The following is a 17,763-nucleotide window of genomic DNA, read 5'->3' as shown; positions in this document are numbered from 1 at the left end:
CGTCACTGGCCTGAACTTCCTGGTAATAGGTCGACAACCGTTCTCATGTGGAATACCAATTTATCTTACCATTTCTACTGATCTCTATGCCAGTTATTATTTTCATACACTGCATTCGGAAAGTATTCAGACCCCTTGACTTTTTCCACATTTTGTTACGTTACAGCCTTATTCTAAAATTGATGAAAATGTTTTTTTCCTCTCAATCTACACACAATACTCATTAATGACGAAGCAAGTCAGAGACTTGTCCCAAAGCCACTCCTGCACTGTCTTGACTGTGTGCTTTCGGTCATCGTCCTGTTGGAAGGTGAACCTTGGCCCCAGTCTGAGGTCTTGAGCAGGTTTTCATCAAGGATCTCTATGTACTTTGTATCCTGACTAATCTCACAGTCCCTTCTGCTGAAAAACACCCCCACAGCATGATGCTGCCACCACCATGCTTCATTGTAGGGATTGTGCCAGGTTTCTTCCAAACGTGACGCTTGGCATTCATGCCAAAGAGTTAAATCTTGGTTTCATCAAACCAGAGTGTTTTGTTTCTAACGGTCTGAGAGTCTTTAGGTGCCTTTTGGCAAACTCCAAGAGCGCTGTCATGTGCCTTTTACTGAGGAGTGGCTTCCATCTGGCCACTCTACCATAAAGGCCTGATTGGTGAAGTGCTGCAGAGATGGGAGAACCTTCCAGAAAGTCAACTATCTCCACAGAAGAACTCTGGAGCTCTGTCAGAGTGACCATATGGTTCTTTGACACCTCCCAGACCAAGGCCCTTCTCCTTCGATTGCTATGTTTGGCCGGGCGGCCAGCTCTAGGAAGAGTCTTGGTGGTTCCAAAACTTCGTCAATTTAAGAATGACGGAGACACTGTGTTCTTGGGGACCTGCAATGCTTCAGATATTTTTTGGTACCCTTCCCCAGATCTGTGCCTCGACACAATCCTGTCTCAAAGCTCTACGAACAATTCCTTCAATCTCATGGCTTGGTTTTAGCTCTGACATGCACTGTCAACTGTAGGACTTTATATAGACAGGTGTGTGCCTTTTCAAATAATGTCCAATCCAATTGAATTTACCACAGGTGGACTCCAATCAAGTTGTAGAAACATCTCAAGGATGATCAGTGGAAACAGGAAAAAATACTATACAAGGAACAGACATTTTTAAGCAACAATAGAAACCCTATCTATCACCTTACAGTCAAAATACTATATTATTTAAATGTAACCTTTTATTTAACTAGGCAAGTCAGTTAAGAACAAATTCTTATTTACAATGACGGGCTACCGGGCAACAGTGGGTTAACTGCCTTGTTCAGGGGCAGAACGACAGATTTTTACCTTGCCAACTCGGGGATTCGATCCAGCAACCTTACCGTTTACTGGCCCAACGCTCTAACCACTAGGCTACCTGCCGCCTGCCACCCTAGCCTATTATTGAACATACAACTCCTCTAATGAAGAAGCTAATAAAACGTTAGAAACAGAGCAATTAATGTGAGCGGTTCCATTTGTGATAGATGAACATTTCTGTCAAACTTAAGTTTCCCCCTTCTTTCTCGCAGCAACAACTAGGATGCGTTGCTGATGTCACTAGGATGCGTTGCTGATGTCACTAGGATGCGTTGCTGATGTCACTAGGATGCGTTGCTGATGTCACTAGGATGCGTTGCTGATGTCACTAGGATGCGTTGCTGATGTCACTAGGATGCGTTGCTGATGTCACTAGGCTGCGTTGCTGATGTCACTAGGATGCGTTGCTGATGTCACTAGGATGCGTTGCTAATTTGACTAGGATGTGTTGCTGATGTCACTAGGCTGCTGATCTAGGAACAGTGGGTTTAACTGATCTAGGAACAGTGGGTTTAACTGATCTAGGAACAGTGGGGTTAACTGCCCGTTCAGGGTATAGCTCTTCTTTGTCGTGACTCGTGGTCATCAACCATTTCTAACATCCGATCCCATTTAGAATTGTTATTTGTTGCGCGATGACTGGGCTTAAAAGCGCATGTTTTCACTCGCCTGTACCAGCGTTTTGAGGAGCTGCTGTCGCGCTGTCTGACAGGCGATCGTTTGAGGAACGGAATAGCCTATGTTCTGTATGCTGCGCACGTGGTTAAATAAGATGCATGACGACTAAAGACAATACACACTTCAGTTTAATTCCACTAAATTATGCAAATTGACCTATAGACTGGTATGCATGACAACTCAAATATATTTTTGGCCTGTTAACCGATTAACGGTTAACTGTTAGCATCGTTACACTATAGGAGGACTGATCTGAGCGTATGGCTCTCTAAATGGCCGTGTCTCTCTCTGTCTCTGTGTAGGAGTACTGAGCTGGGAGTATGGCTCTCTCTAAATGGCCGTGTCTCTCTCTGTCTCTGTGTAGGAGTACTGAGCTGAGAGTATGGCTCTCTAAATGTCTCTCTCTGTCTCTGTGTAGGAGTACTGAGCTGGGAGTATGGCTCACTCTAAATGTCTGTGTCTCTCTCTGTCTCTGTGTAGGAGTACTGAGCTGGGAGTATGGCTCTCTCTAAATGGTCTGTGTCTCTCTGTCTCTGTGTAGGAGTACTGAGCTGGGAGTATGGCTCACTCTAAGTGTCTGTGTCTCTCTCTGTCTCTGTGTAGGAGTACTGAGCTGGGAGTATGGCTCACTCTAAATGTCTGTGTCTCTCTCTGTCTCTGTGTAGGAGTACTGAGCTGGGAGTATGGCTCACTCTAAGTCTCGAGCGGCCGATGGGAAGATCACCTACCCTCCGGGGGTCAAGGAGATCTCCAGCAACATCTCCAAGGAGGAGATGGTCCGCCGACTCAAGGTCAGTAATGTCTCTATTTATTAGCCTGACCACAGCCCTATAGCTGGGACTGTTCAATTCCGTTCCTGGAAGGCTTAAACACTTTTTGGGTTTTCATCTCCTTCTAATCAGGGACTAATTCTGACCTGGGACACGAGATGAGTGCAATTAGATACTATGGGGAAGAAGAAGAAGAAGAAGGAAAAAATCAAGTGTTTTGGCAATTAAACAGCCCTGCTATAGCCCTACGTTGTTGTTGTTGTTGTTGTTGTTTATTATTATTATTATACTGTGTATTGTTATACTCCTTGAGTCCCGCAAGGTTGTGTTGTTGGACCTCTTTTTTTCTTCTTCAGTGGAACTGTAGAATTTGTGGCCCATCCTCGACGGACCATGGAGAAGACGCCCTTTATACAGGATAATAAAGATTGACTGTGATTTTATTGTTTGACTACCTGATTAATGGATTGATTGATTGATTGATTGATTGATGGTGGTGAAGATGGACAAGGATGAAGACGGGGAGGTAAGAGAAGGGAGCTTTACCTCAACCTGTCAGTCAATCAATGACTCTACCTCTCTCTGTCTCTGTCTCTGTCTCTGTCTCTCTCTCTCTCTCTCTCTCTCTCTCTCTCTGTGTGTGTAGATGGTGGTGAAAACATTCATGGACATGGATCAGGACAGTGAGGAGGAGAAGGAGTTGTACCTGAACCTGGCTCTCCATCTGGCGTCTGACTTCTTCCTGAAGCACCCTGACAAGGACGTTCGCCTCCTAGTGGCCTGCTGCTTGGCCGACATTTTCAGAATCTACGCCCCAGAGGCCCCCTACACATCACCTGATAAGCTGAAGGTAACGTCTCCATACACATCACCTGTTAAACTGAAGATATAACTAGGATGATTCCACCAAATATTTTTAATGTCTCGATTGTTCTGGCAAATTTTCACGTAGAAACTTCGTTGGGAGGAAGGATGTTTGCATTACAAACCCATTTTTTATTATAAATCATGACGGAAGTGTCAGTTTTAGGCCCTTTTAGACCTGTAAGACCCTATGGTCCGTGAACCGTACATGATACAGACATTATCTTGCTCTCATCATACTCCTCATAGTGGCCTCTAACAAATGGAGTATGCACAAACATTAATTTTATTCAAAATTACAAATATTTATATGAATTTCTCCAAACTACCCTTATTGATTTTGTTCATTTTAAGACATAATGTTTGGAACAATATACTCTACAAGTACATCACGTTTCCAGAGTGGGCTCTGTGCTAATTCTGAAGTAATGATGAATGTTATGCGCACCACCAACACAGTGAATGGGAAAATGGAGTCAAATAGAACTCCCTCTGCTGGTGATTTGCTGAATCCTAAAGGAGTGCTGTGATTGGTTAATGACCCATAGTGTCAATTTCTGTGTATAAAAAGGGTCATATCGTTAAAAGTACCAGAAAGCCACTCTGGAAATATTAACGTGTTTTTAAGAGTATATACAGTAGTTATAACCAAGGTTGTTGTCTTTTTAAACAACACAAAAATACAAAAAAGAAGCAAAATCAAAATGGTTGTTTTGAGATAATATTTTTGATGTTGAATAAATGAATGTTTATTTCAGAATCTATACATACTCCATATGTTAGAGCAATAGGGAGTATAATGTGTAACCTTTCTTCAACTAGGCGAGTCGGTTAAGAACAAATTGTTATTCTTACAATGAGCCAAACCCAGACGAAGCTGGGCCACCAAATCACGGCCGGATGGGATTCAGCCTGGATTCGAGGAAGGACAACGCACGCACTTGATGACATATATAGAAGTAGGACTGGTCGACATGGCCTGCACGTTAATGTAGGCCTCTACATGTGTCCATATGGAGATCTGATACTATTTCTGATTGGCTTAATTAACTCACCGTCACTGTGGCGCTTCTCAAATAATGTTTTTCTTCGCCTTAAAACAGCAACTAAACAAAGTCTGTTTTTACATCAATTGAGAAAAGTGGCATTGAGGAACAATTGTCAATTTTCCAGCTCCCTCCCTTTTGATTACCTCTCAGCATGAAAGGGGGGGGGGGGTCATGCCCTGATCCGGTTGAAACTCAATAAAATAGGTCTACCAGTTTCCTTCTTATCCTTTGCACAAAATAGCCTACAGCAGTGTCTGTCTGTCCGGTGCTCACTGAAGCAGGACACTCCTGAGGGCACAGAATATCTTATACAATGTTACAAGTTTGCAGCAGAACCAAGTTAAATACAATAGCTGCTACAATGTTTCCAGTTCCCTGCACACAGGCCACATGGGATAGCCAATGAGATTCATAGGATTTATTTTTATCCGGATATTTTCTACCTGCAGGCTGCTATGTTTTAATTTGTTGGCTTTATATAGGCCCTTTTTTTTTACATAGTTGGGCAATAGAAGTAGCTTTTTTTAAATGTATTTGTAGGTGTTTACATTTTTTATTTTGAATTTTAATTAACCAAATGCCATTGATTTTTTGCGAAATGAAGACATTATTATAAATTAGAAACTGTTCCACGAAAATGTGCAAATGAAAAATCATAACTGGCACGCAGATCGGTAGAAATGTCGGATAACTTGGCACTCCAAATGGAAAAAGTTGCCGGCCGCTGGTGTACTTCAGGAGCGTACCGGCACAATCTGTTACAGCCAGCAGCAGACAGCGGGAGGAGGGGGGGGGGTCTGGAACAGGTTCTTCATTTCTTCTGGTTAGAGTATATTGATCTCTGGCGCCCTCTTTAGTAATTTTTTCTTCATTTTTAAATTGCAGTGCTTAAAGCATCAGACAAGCTCAGTCGCCTACATGTAGTTGATTTTATTCAAACAAGGTGTGTCTGTAGGTTGACCAAATCGATTGGTCGAAAGAACAGACGACTCTCGGTCGACTAAGTTTTTTTTTTTAACGTTGGGGACAGCCCTAAATGACACTAAGATGATGTTTGTATCATGTAAGGTTTACACATCATATTGTCTTACAGGAAGCATGTATCGGTCTGAAAGGGGTTCAAAATGGACAATTTCATCATGATAATCTCTTGGTTTGTTATACAAATGTTTTTAAAACCATGTCAAACGTCCTTCCTCCCAATGAAGTTTCTACGTGAGAATTTGCCAGAACAATCTGGAATCCCCCAAAAATATTTTCAGCTAAACTCTTGCCAATTGAGATCGCCACAGACAATAAGGCTAGCCTAGACCCTTCACTCTGTCTTTAGCTACAGTTTGTTAGCCTAAAGGAACACATCCGTGTTTGGTCTGTAGACTGCTTCTAATGGTTATCGATGGTTGTGTGTTCATGGTTGTTATTTTCAGGACATCTTCATGTTCATCACTCGCCAGCTGAAAGGACTGGAGGACACCAAGAGTGCTCAGTTTAACAGATACTTCTACCTGCTGGAGGTAAGAGGTCAGGGGTCAGTTTAACAGATACTTCTACCTGCTGGAGGTAAGAGGTCAGGGGTCAGTTTAACAGATACTTCTACCTGCTGGAGGTAAGAGGTCAGGGGTCAGTTTAACAGATACTTCTACCTTCTGGAGGTGAGGTCAGGGGTCAGTTTAACAGGTACTTCTACCTTCTGGAGGTGAGGTCAGGGGTCAGTTTAACAGATACTTCTACCTTCTGGAGGTGAGGTCAGGGGTCAGTTTAACAGGTACTTCTACCTTCTGGAGGTGAGGTCAGGGGTCAGTTTAACAGGTACTTCTACCTTCTGGAGGTGAGGTCAGGAGTCAGTTTAACAGATACTTCTACCTGCTGGAGGTCAGGGGTTAGGGGTCAGTTCAATATATACTTCTACCTGCTGGAGGTAAGAGGTCAGGGGTCAGTTTAACCAGTTTTCCTGGTCTTAGAGTCATGAAATATAAAAAATATATTGAGGGGAATTACTTCTCATTTTAACCATTTATCTCTTAACCTTTCCCTCTCTGTATAGTGTTAACCTCTCTCTCTCTGTATAGTGTTAACCTCTCTGTATAGTGTTAATCTCTCTCTCTCTGTATAGTGTTAACCTCTCTCTCTGTATAGTGTTAACCTCTCTCTCTCTGTATAGTGTTAACCTTTCCCTCTCTCTCTCTCTGTATAGTGTTAACCTCTCTCTCTGTATAGTGTTAACCTCTCTCTCTGTATAGTGTTAACCTCTCTCTCTGTATAGTGTTAACCTCTCTCTCTCTCTCTGTATAGTGTTAACCTATCCCTCTCTCTCTCTGTATAGTGTTAACCTCTCTCTCTCTGTATAGTGTTAACCTCTCTCTCTCTGTATAGTGTTAACCTTTCCCTCTCTCTCTCTCTGTATAGTGTTAACCTCTCTCTCTTTGTATAGTGTTTACCTCTCTCTCTGTATAGTGTTTACCTCTCTCTCTCTGTATAGTGTTTACCTCTCTCTCTCTCTGTATAGTGTTAACCTATCTCTCTCTGTATAGTGTTAACCTCTCTCTCTCTGTATAGTGTTAACCTCTCTCTCTGTATAGTGTTAACCTTTCCCTCTCTCTCTCTGTATAGTGTTAACCTCTCTCTCTCTCTCTGTATAGTGTTAACCTCTCTGTATAGTGTTAACCTCTCTCTCTCTGTATAGTGTTAACCTCTCTGTATAGTGTTAATCTCTCTCTCTGTATAGTGTTAACCTCTCTCTCTCTGTATAGTGTTAACCTCTCTGTATAGTGTTAATCTCTCTCTCTCTGTATAGTGTTAACCTCTCTCTCTCTGTATAGTGTTAACCTCTCTCTCTCTGTATAGTGTTAACCTTTCCCTCTCTCTCTCTCTGTATAGTGTTAACCTCTCTCTGTATAGTGTTACTCTCTCTCTCTGTATAGTGTTAACCTCTCTCTCTGTATAGTGTTAACCTCTCTCTCTCTCTGTATAGTGTTAACCTATCCCTCTCTCTCTCTGTATAGTGTTAACCTCTCTCTCTCTGTATAGTGTTAACCTCTCTCTTGTATAGTGTTTACCTCTCTCTCTGTATAGTGTTAACCTCTCTGTATAGTGTTAACCTCTCTCTCTCTGTATAGTGTTAACCTCTCTGTATAGTGTTAACCTCTCTCTCTGTATAGTGTTAACCTCTCTCTCTGTATAGTGTTAACCTCTCTCTCTGTATTGTGTTAACCTTTCCCTCTCTCTCTCTGTATAGTGTTAACCTCTCTCTCTCTGTATAGTGTTAACCTCTCTCTCTCTCTCTCTCTCTCTCTCTGTATAGTGTTAACCTCTCCCTCTCTCTCTCTCTCTGTATAGTGTTAACCTCTCCCTCTCTCTCTCTGTATAGTGTTAACCCCTCTCTCTCTCTCTGTATAGTGTTAACCTCTCCCTCTCTCTCTCTGTATAGTGTTAACCTCTCTCTCTCTCTGTATAGTGTTAACCTCTCTCTCTCTCTGTATAGTGTTAACCTCTCTCTCTCTCTCTCTCTCTGTATAGTGTTTAACCTCTCTCTCTCTCTGTATAGTGTTAACCTCTCTCTCTCTGTATAGTGTTAACCTCTCTCTCTCTCTGTATAGTGTTAACCTCTCTCTCTCTCTCTGTATAGTGTTTAACCTCTCTCTCTCTCTGTATAGTGTTAACCTCTCTCTCTCTGTATAGTGTTTAACCTCTCTCTCTCTCTGTATAGTGTTTAACCTCTCTCTCTCTCTGTATAGTGTTAACCTCTCTCTCTCTGTATAGTGTTTACCTCTCTCTCTGTATAGTGTTTACCTCTCTCTCTCTGTATAGTGTTTACCTCTCTCTCTCTCTGTATAGTGTTAACCTATCTCTCTCTGTATAGTGTTAACCTCTCTCTCTCTGTATAGTGTTAACCTCTCTCTCTGTATAGTGTTAACCTTTCCCTCTCTCTCTCTGTATAGTGTTAACCTCTCTCTCTCTCTCTGTATAGTGTTAACCTCTCTGTATAGTGTTAACCTCTCTCTCTCTGTATAGTGTTAACCTCTCTGTATAGTGTTAATCTCTCTCTCTGTATAGTGTTAATCTCTCTCTCTGTATAGTGTTAACCTCTCTGTATAGTGTTAATCTCTCTCTCTCTGTATAGTGTTAACCTCTCTCTCTCTGTATAGTGTTAACCTCTCTCTCTCTGTATAGTGTTAACCTTTCCCTCTCTCTCTCTCTGTATAGTGTTAACCTCTCTCTCTGTATAGTGTTACTCTCTCTCTCTGTATAGTGTTAACCTCTCTCTCTGTATAGTGTTAACCTCTCTCTCTCTCTGTATAGTGTTAACCTATCCCTCTCTCTCTGTATAGTGTTAACCTCTCTCTCTGTATAGTGTTAACCTCTCTCTCTCTGTATAGTGTTAACCTTTCCCTCTCTCTCTCTGTATAGTGTTAACCTCTCTCTCTCTCTGTATAGTGTTAACCTCTCTCTCTCTCTCTCTCTCTCTCTGTATAGTGTTTAACCTCTCTCTCTCTCTGTATAGTGTTAACCTCTCTCTCTCTCTGTATAGTGTTAACCTCTCTCTCTCTGTATAGTGTTAACCTCTCTCTCTCTCTGTATAGTGTTTAACCTCTCTCTCTCTCTGTATAGTGTTAACCTCTCTCTCTCTCTCTCTCTCTCTCTCTCTCTCTCTGTATAGTGTTTAACCTCTCTCTCTCTCTGTATAGTGTTAACCTCTCTCTCTTTGTATAGTGTTTACCTCTCTCTCTGTATAGTGTTTACCTCTCTCTCTCTGTATAGTGTTTACCTCTCTCTCTCTCTGTATAGTGTTAACCTATCTCTCTCTGTATAGTGTTAACCTCTCTCTCTCTCTGTATAGTGTTAACCTCTCTCTCTGTATAGTGTTAACCTTTCCCTCTCTCTCTCTGTATAGTGTTAACCTCTCTCTCTCTCTCTGTATAGTGTTAACCTCTCTGTATAGTGTTAACCTCTCTCTCTCTGTATAGTGTTAACCTCTCTGTATAGTGTTAATCTCTCTCTCTCTGTATAGTGTTAACCTCTCTCTCTCTGTATAGTGTTAACCTCTCTGTATAGTGTTAATCTCTCTCTCTCTGTATAGTGTTAACCTCTCTCTCTCTGTATAGTGTTAACCTCTCTCTCTCTGTATAGTGTTAACCTTTCCCTCTCTCTCTCTCTGTATAGTGTTAACCTCTCTCTGTATAGTGTTACTCTCTCTCTCTGTATAGTGTTAACCTCTCTCTCTGTATAGTGTTAACCTCTCTCTCTCTCTCTGTATAGTGTTAACCTATCCCTCTCTCTCTCTGTATAGTGTTAACCTCTCTCTCTCTGTATAGTGTTAACCTCTCTCTCTCTGTATAGTGTTAACCTTTCCCTCTCTCTCTCTGTATAGTGTTAACCTCTCTCTCTTTGTATAGTGTTTACCTCTCTCTCTGTATAGTGTTAACCTCTCTGTATAGTGTTAACCTCTCTCTCTCTGTATAGTGTTAACCTCTCTGTATAGTGTTAACCTCTCTCTCTGTATAGTGTTAACCTCTCTCTCTGTATAGTGTTAACCTCTCTCTCTGTATTGTGTTAACCTTTCCCTCTCTCTCTCTGTATAGTGTTAACCTCTCTCTCTCTGTATAGTGTTAACCTCTCTCTCTCTCTCTCTCTCTCTGTATAGTGTTAACCTCTCCCTCTCTCTCTCTCTGTATAGTGTTAACCTCTCCCTCTCTCTCTCTGTATAGTGTTAACCCCTCTCTCTCTCTCTCTCTGTATAGTGTTAACCTCTCCCTCTCTCTCTGTATAGTGTTAACCTCTCTCTCTCTCTGTATAGTGTTAACCTCTCTCTCTCTCTGTATAGTGTTAACCTCTCTCTCTCTCTGTATAGTGTTAACCTCTCTCTCTCTCTCTCTCTCTCTCTCTCTCTCTCTGTATAGTGTTTAACCTCTCTCTCTCTCTGTATAGTGTTAACCTCTCTCTCTCTCTGTATAGTGTTAACCTCTCTCTCTCTCTGTATAGTGTTAACCTCTCTCTCTCTCTGTATAGTGTTTAACCTCTCTCTCTCTCTGTATAGTGTTAACCTCTCTCTCTCTCTCTCTCTCTCTCTCTCTGTATAGTGTTTAACCTCTCTCTCTCTGTATAGTGTTAACCTCTCTCTCTCTGTATAGTGTTAACCTCTCTCTCTCTCTGTATAGTGTTAACCTCTCTCTCTCTCTGTATAGTGTTAACCTCTCTCTCTCTGTATAGTGTTAACCTCTCTCTCTCTCTCTCTCTCTGTATAGTGTTAACCTCTCCCTCTCTCTCTCTCTGTATAGTGTTAACCTCTCCCTCTCTCTCTCTGTATAGTGTTAACCCCTCTCTCTCTCTCTGTATAGTGTTAACCTCTCCCTCTCTCTCTCTGTATAGTGTTAACCTCTCTCTCTCTCTGTATAGTGTTAACCTCTCTCTCTCTCTGTATAGTGTTAACCTCTCTCTCTGTATAGTGTTAACCTCTCTCTCTCTCTCTCTCTCTCTCTCTCTCTCTGTATAGTGTTTAACCTCTCTCTCTCTCTGTATAGTGTTAACCTCTCTCTCTCTCTGTATAGTGTTAACCTCTCTCTCTCTCTGTATAGTGTTAACCTCTCTCTCTCTCTCTCTGTATAGTGTTTAACCTCTCTCTCTCTCTGTATAGTGTTAACCTCTCTCTCTCTCTCTCTCTCTCTCTCTCTCTGTATAGTGTTTAACCTCTCTCTCTCTCTGTATAGTGTTAACCTCTCTCTCTCTGTATAGTGTTAACCTCTCTCTCTCTCTGTATAGTGTTAACCTCTCTCTCTCTCTGTATAGTGTTAACCTCTCTCTCTCTGTATAGTGTTAACCTCTCTCTCTCTTTGTAGAACATAGCGTGGGTGAAGTCCTATAACATCTGCTTTGAGCTGGAGGACAGCAATGAGATCTTTACTCAGCTCTACAGGACCCTGTTCCAGGTCATCAAGTATGTACCACATATACACTCTCTCTCCCCCTCTCTCTCTCTCTGTGTCCCCCCTCTCTCTCTCTCTGTCTCTGTGTCCCCCCTCTCTCTCTCTGTCTCTGTGTCCCCCCTCTCTTTCTCTCTGTCTCTGTGTCCCCCCTCTCTTTCTCTCTCTGTGTCCCCCCTCTCTCTCTGTGTCCCCCCTCTCTCTCTGTGTGTCCCCCCTTTCTTTCTCTCTCTGTGTCCCCCCTCTCTCTCTGTGCCCCCCCTTTCTTTCTCTCTCTGTGTCCCCCCTTTCTCTCTCTTTCTCTCTCTGTGTGTCCCCCCTTTCTTTCTCTCTCTCTGTGTCCCCCCCTCTCTTTCTCTCTCTGTGTCCCCCTCTCTCTCTCTGTGTCCCCCCCTCTCTTTCTTTCTCTGTGTCCCCCTCTCTCTCTCTGTGTCCCCCCTCTCTCTCTGTGTCCCCCTTTCTTTCTCTCTCTGTGTCCCCCTCTCTCTCTCTGTGTCCCCCCCTCTCTTTCTCTCTCTGTGTCCCCCTCTCTCTCTGTGCCCCCCCTTTCTTTCTCTCTCTGTGTCCCCCCCTCTCTCTCTGTGTCCCCCCCTCTCTTTCTCTCTCTGTGTCCCCCCCTCTCTCTCTGTGTCCCCCCCTCTCTTTCTCTCTCTGTGTCCCCCCTCTCTCTCTGTGTCCTCTCTCTTTCTCACTGTGTCCCCCCTCTCTTGCTCTCTCTGTCCCCCCCTCTCTTTCTCTCTCTGTGTCCCCCTCTCTCTCTGTGCCCCCCCTTTCTTTCTCTCTCTGTGTCCCCCCTCTCTCTGTGTCCTCTCTCTTTCTCTCTGTGTCCCCCCCTTTCTTTCTCTCTCTGTGCCCCCCTTTCTTTCTCTCTCTGTGTCCCCCTCTCTCTGTCCCCCCTCTCTTGCTCTCTCTGTCCCCCCTCTCTTTCTCTCTCTGTGTCCCCCCTCTCTCTGTGTCCCCCCCTCTTTTCTCTCTCTGTGTCCCCCTCTCTGTGTCCCCCCCTCTCTTTCTCTCTCTGTGCCCCCTTTCTTTCTCTCTCTGTGTCCCCCTCTCTCTCTGTGTCCTCTCTCTTTCTCTCTGTGTCCCCCCCTCTCTCTTTCTCTCTCTGTGTCCCCCCCTCTCTCTCTGCCCCCTCTCTTTCTCTCTCTGTGTCCCCCCCTCTCTCTCTGTGCCCCCTTTCTTTCTCTCTCTGTGTCCCCCTCTCTCTCTGTGTCCTCTCTCTTTCTCTCTGTGTCCCCCCCTCTCTTGCTCTCTCTGTCCCCCCCTCTCTTTCTCTCTCTGTGTCCCCCCTCTCTCTCTCTGTGCCCCCCTTTCTTTCTCTCTCTGTGTCCCCCCCTCTCTCTGTGTCCTCTCTCTTTCTCTCTGTGTCCCCCCTCTCTTGCTCTCTCTGTCCCCCCTTTCTTTCTCTCTCTGTGTCCCCCCTCTCTTGCTCTCTCTGTCCCCCCTTTCTTTCTCTCTCTGTGTCCCCCCCCCCCTCTCTTGCTCTCTCTGTCCCCCCCTCTCTTTCTCTCTCTGTGTCCCCCCCTCTCTCTCTGTGCCCCCCCTTTCTTTCTCTCTCTGTGTCCCCCTCTCTCTCTGTGTCCCCCCTCTCTCTGTGTCCCCCCTCTCTTTCTCTCTCTGTGTCCCCCTCTCTCTCTGTGCCCCCCTTTCTTTCTCTCTCTGTGTCCCCCTCTCTCTCTGTGTCCTCTCTCTTTCTCTCTGTGTCCCCCCCCTCTCTTGCTCTCTCTGTCCCCCCTCTCTTTCTCTCTCTGTGTCCCCCCCCTCTCTTTCTCTCTCTGTGCCCCCCCTTTCTTTCTCTCTCTGTGTCCCCCTCTCTCTCTGTGTCCTCTCTCTTTCTCTCTCTGTGTCCCCCCCTCTCTCTCTGTGTCCCCCTCTCTTTCTCTCTCTGTGTCCCCCTCTCTCTCTGTGCCCCCTCTCTTTCTCTCTCTGTGTCCCCCTCTCTCTCTGTGTCCCCCCCTCTCTTTCTCTCTCTGTCCCCCTCTCTCTCTGTGCCCCCTTTCTTTCTCTCTCTGTGTCCCCCCTCTCTCTGTGTCCTCTCTCTTTCTCTCTGTGTCCCCCCCCTCTCTTGCTCTCTCTGTCCCCCCTCTCTTTCTCTCTCTGTGTCCCCCTCTCTCTCTGTGCCCCCTTTCTTTCTCTCTCTGTGTCCCCCTCTCTCTCTGTGTCCTCTCTCTTTCTCTCTGTGTCCCCCCCCTCTTGCTCTCTCTGTCCCCCCTCTCCATCTACTCAACAGCCTCGAGGCCTGAATTCTGCAGCAGAGGACTTGGCAGTGAGCGAGTTGAACGAGATCAGAGTGGCTTGTATGTAGCAACGCTCATGCCCCGCCCACCTGAGGATCTGCTTTTTTTCTCAGCCATCTATGTCCTGTGTGTTTTGGGGGGGGGTTAATTGCTTTGCTGGATTAATTGCTTTCATTTTTACCCCTGTGACTCTTTCTAACTTGTGCCTGTCGTTCTTTTCCCCGTAAACGCAACGACCACTCAAATGTTTGTAATGACCTGTCAAACACACCCCCGGTAATGTCTGAAATGGGCTCGGTGGAATACGTTGTCTTTCCGTTGTGTGTGTGTGTCTGTGTGTGTGTCTGTGTGTGTGTTGTGTGTGTGTGTCTGTGTGTGTGTGTGTGTGTGATCTTGGTGAATAGAGGGTAATGGTCTTAGGAATGTGAGTAATCGATCTGGGTAGAAGTTGCCCTTAGGCCCAGATCTAGGATCAGCTAACACCCCAATCCTAACAGTAACCATCAGGGAGGAAACACACAGAAACTGATCTTACATCAGTGTTAACTTCATCCTAGTCTTGTCTGTCTCTGGATGCTGCTTCCTAGTGCTTGCCCTTTTTTTTGGGGGGGGGGGGGGTTTACCATTTTTCAACCTCTTCATTATCTCCAGCACAATACCAGTGTCGTCATATGTGAAAACAGCTTTTTTTTTAATGGTACCTGATGACATCATCAAAGAAAAAAAATAGTGATTTTTCTAAAACTGAGATTTGTGGTGATGTGGGGGGGGAGGCAAGAAAATCCCCTCCCTGGGCTTGAAACTCATTTTGAAAAATCTGTTTGTTTTTTTATTTTTATTTTAGTCCAACACTATAAAAATAATTTACGGCAACAAGAACACACTTTAATATTATTAGTAGATGTAACTCAAAGTAAGTTCAGGGAATCGGTAATAAGCATAAAAATATATTGGATATAATATTATTAAATATGAGTTGATGTCACGCAAATATTTTTAGCGAAGCCAACATATGTTTTGAAAACACTTAAATGTTTAACATATTTCCCTGTATTTGATCATGTGCCGTTTGAACCTACTTTAGCAGGCATTGTGGAGCACAGTGTTCAGCCCACCAGGGGGGTCCTACCTGGGGGATCCTACCTGGGGGATCCTACCTGGGGGTGCAGTGTTCAGCCCACCCGGAGGATCCTACCTGGGGGTGCAGTGTTCATCCCACCAGGAGTATCCTACCTGGGGGTGCAGTGTTCATCCCACCAGGAGTATCCTACCTGGGGGTGCAGTGTTCATCCCACCAGGAGGATCCTACCTGGGGGTGCAGTGTTCATCCCACCAGGAGGATCCTACCTGGGGGTGCAGTGTTCAGCCCACCCGGAGGATCCTACCTGGGGGTGCAGTGTTCATCCCACCAGGAGGATCCTACCTGGGGGTGCAGTGTTCATCCCACCAGGAGGATCCTACCTGGGGGTGCAGTGTTCATCCCACCAGGAGGATCCTACCTGGGGGTGCAGTGTTCATCCCACCAGGAGGATCCTACCTGGGGGTGCAGTGTTCATCCCACCAGGAGTATCCTACCTGGGGGTGCAGTGTTCAGCCCACCAGGGGGATCCTACCTGGGGGTGCAGTGTTCAGCCCACCAGGGGGATCCTACCTGGGGGTGCAGTGTTCAGCCCACCAGGAGTATCCTACCTGGGGGTGCAGTGTTCAGCCCACCGGGAGTATCCTACCTGGGGGTGCAGTGTTCATCCCACCGGGAGGATCCTACCTGGGGGTGCAGTGTTCAGCCCACCAGGAGGATCCTACCTGGGGGTGCAGTGTTCAGCCCACCAGGAGGATCCTACCTGGGGGTGCAGTGTTCAGCCCACCCGGAGGATCCTACCTGGGGGTTGCAGTGTTCAGCCCACCAGGAGTATCTTACCTGGGGGATCCTACCTGGGGGTTGCAGTGTTCAGCCCACCCGGAGGATCCTACCTGGGGGTGCAGTGTTCAGCCCACCAGGAGTATCCTACCTGGGGGTGCATTGTTCAGCCCACCAGGAGTATCTTACCTGGGGGTGCAGTGTTCAGCCCACCAGGAGGATCTTACCTGGGGGTGCAGTGTTCATCCCACCAGGAGGATCCTACCTGGGGGTGCAGTGTTCAGCCCACCAGGAGGATCCTACCTGGGGGTGCAGTGTTCATCCCACCAGGAGGATCCTACCTGGGGGTGCAGTGTTCAGCCCACCAGGAGTATCTTACCTGGGGGATCCTACCTGGGGGTTGCAGTGTTCAGCCCACCAGGAGAATCCTACCTGGGGGTTGAACTGTAAGCATTGCATGTTGCTGAATTAGCCTCTTGTCGTTAAGAAAGGTGATGGTGGTCTGATCATTGAAGGTCATTCTGTCTGACGGGTTTCAGATATCGTCAGGATCCACTACACCTCATAGTACAACACGCTTCTTAATACTCATGTAGAAGTCTACTTTTATTTTCTTCAATCGTACGTACAACATTGTGTAATATAATCAGTCTATAAATGTTGAATTACCCACAATCCTCTAAAAAACGGGCAAGTTGTTAGCATCAAATTAAATTTATTAAGGTGAGTTATTATAATGTACTAAATGTAGTAAAATAATTTTTTTATCTCTTTAGTTACCCTGTAAATATTTTTTTTTTGGGGGGGGGGGGTTAAAATGAAATTAACACATCATTGAAACAACTTGAACACCTTTTTTTTAAATGAATTATATGTTTGTGAAATTATTTTTCGTCCATTTAAATTCCCCCACAGAATATTTTTTTTTACAGTGCACCCCACCCTGTCACTAAGAAAAGTTCAATCGTTGCCAAATTGTCCTTTTAACTTCAAAAATGAAATACTGCCCCTAGAGTTCAAAGAGGTTAAGCCAAGGGCCGTATGTATCAAGTGTCTCAGAATAGGAGAGCTGATTTAGGATCAGTTTGACCTTTTTTTATTTATTTTTTTTACCTTAATTTTACTAGGAAAGTCAGTTAAGAACAAATTCTTATTTTATGTCACAATGAATAAGATTACATGGACAGGAGGGGACCTGATCCTAGATCAGCACTCCTAGATGCTTGATACATACAGTGAGGCATACAGTGGCCCGTTTACTAGGTGCACCCGGTTCACGGAAATGTTTGGCTCCTACAGACAGTGAGTCACGTGGCCGTGGCTGGCAGATCGGCATCGAGGCATTCAGCTACTGTTTGATTAAACATTAGAATTAGGCGAAACGAGTAACTGAGCGTGCTATGATCGTCGGTTCCCGGGCGCGTCTGTTCCCGTATCTAGGAAACGACTGGCCTGCTGGGGCTTTTTTAAAACACGGCCGTGTCTTTACTGAAAAATGATGCGACAACATGAAAAAACGTCCAGTCAGCTGCAGTTCTGTGGGCAAAAACAGCTTGTCGATGAGAGATGTTGAGAGGAGAAGTGGCAAAGAATCGTGCGAGCTAACATGTGGGCCACAAGCAGTCAAATAACGGCGCAGAACGGCATCTTGGGAACGCACAACTCTTCGGTCCTTGTCCTGGATGGACTATTGCAGCCGACGACCACACGGGGTTCTGCTCCTATCAGCTAAAAACTAGAATTAGTGACACCAGTGGGCAGATCGATTCCCATCCCTGGACAATTGAGGATCATGGTTCCTGTTGTGTCGTGCTGATGACAGAGTCAGGATTTGGTGTAAGCAGCGTGAGTCCACGGCCCCATCCTGCCTGGTGTTAATGGTGCAGGCTGGTGGCGGTGGTGGAATGTAGTGGGGAATGATTTCCTGCCACACTTGAGGTCCCTTGATACCAATTGAGCTACGTTTTTAACAACCCACCTTGTACAATCCATTCCCCGAAGAAGTCAGGCTGTTCTGGTATGTGTGTGTGTGTGGGGGGGTCT

General features: G+C 45.2%; 1 protein-coding gene across 1 annotated transcript in view; it reads left to right on the top strand.

The window, feature by feature from the left end:
* LOC135544040 (sister chromatid cohesion protein PDS5 homolog B-like) overlaps nucleotides 1-17,763 on the top strand; it is a 107,620-nt gene that overhangs the window by 29,532 nt on the left and 60,325 nt on the right. Inside the window, exons 2-5 of the mRNA XM_064971393.1 lie at nucleotides 2,691-2,816; nucleotides 3,442-3,645; nucleotides 6,136-6,222; nucleotides 11,542-11,639. Of these exons, the coding sequence (XP_064827465.1) occupies nucleotides 2,709-2,816; nucleotides 3,442-3,645; nucleotides 6,136-6,222; nucleotides 11,542-11,639 (497 nt within the window). The 5' untranslated portion in view covers nucleotides 2,691-2,708. The remainder of the gene's footprint in view (nucleotides 1-2,690; nucleotides 2,817-3,441; nucleotides 3,646-6,135; nucleotides 6,223-11,541; nucleotides 11,640-17,763) is intronic.

Source organism: Oncorhynchus masou, chromosome 8, assembly GCF_036934945.1.
Source record: "Oncorhynchus masou masou isolate Uvic2021 chromosome 8, UVic_Omas_1.1, whole genome shotgun sequence".
Classification (NCBI taxonomy): Eukaryota; Metazoa; Chordata; class Actinopteri; order Salmoniformes; family Salmonidae; genus Oncorhynchus; species Oncorhynchus masou.
The sequence above is the reverse complement of the archived record's forward strand: the minus strand, read 5'-3'. Positions and strand labels throughout refer to the sequence as shown.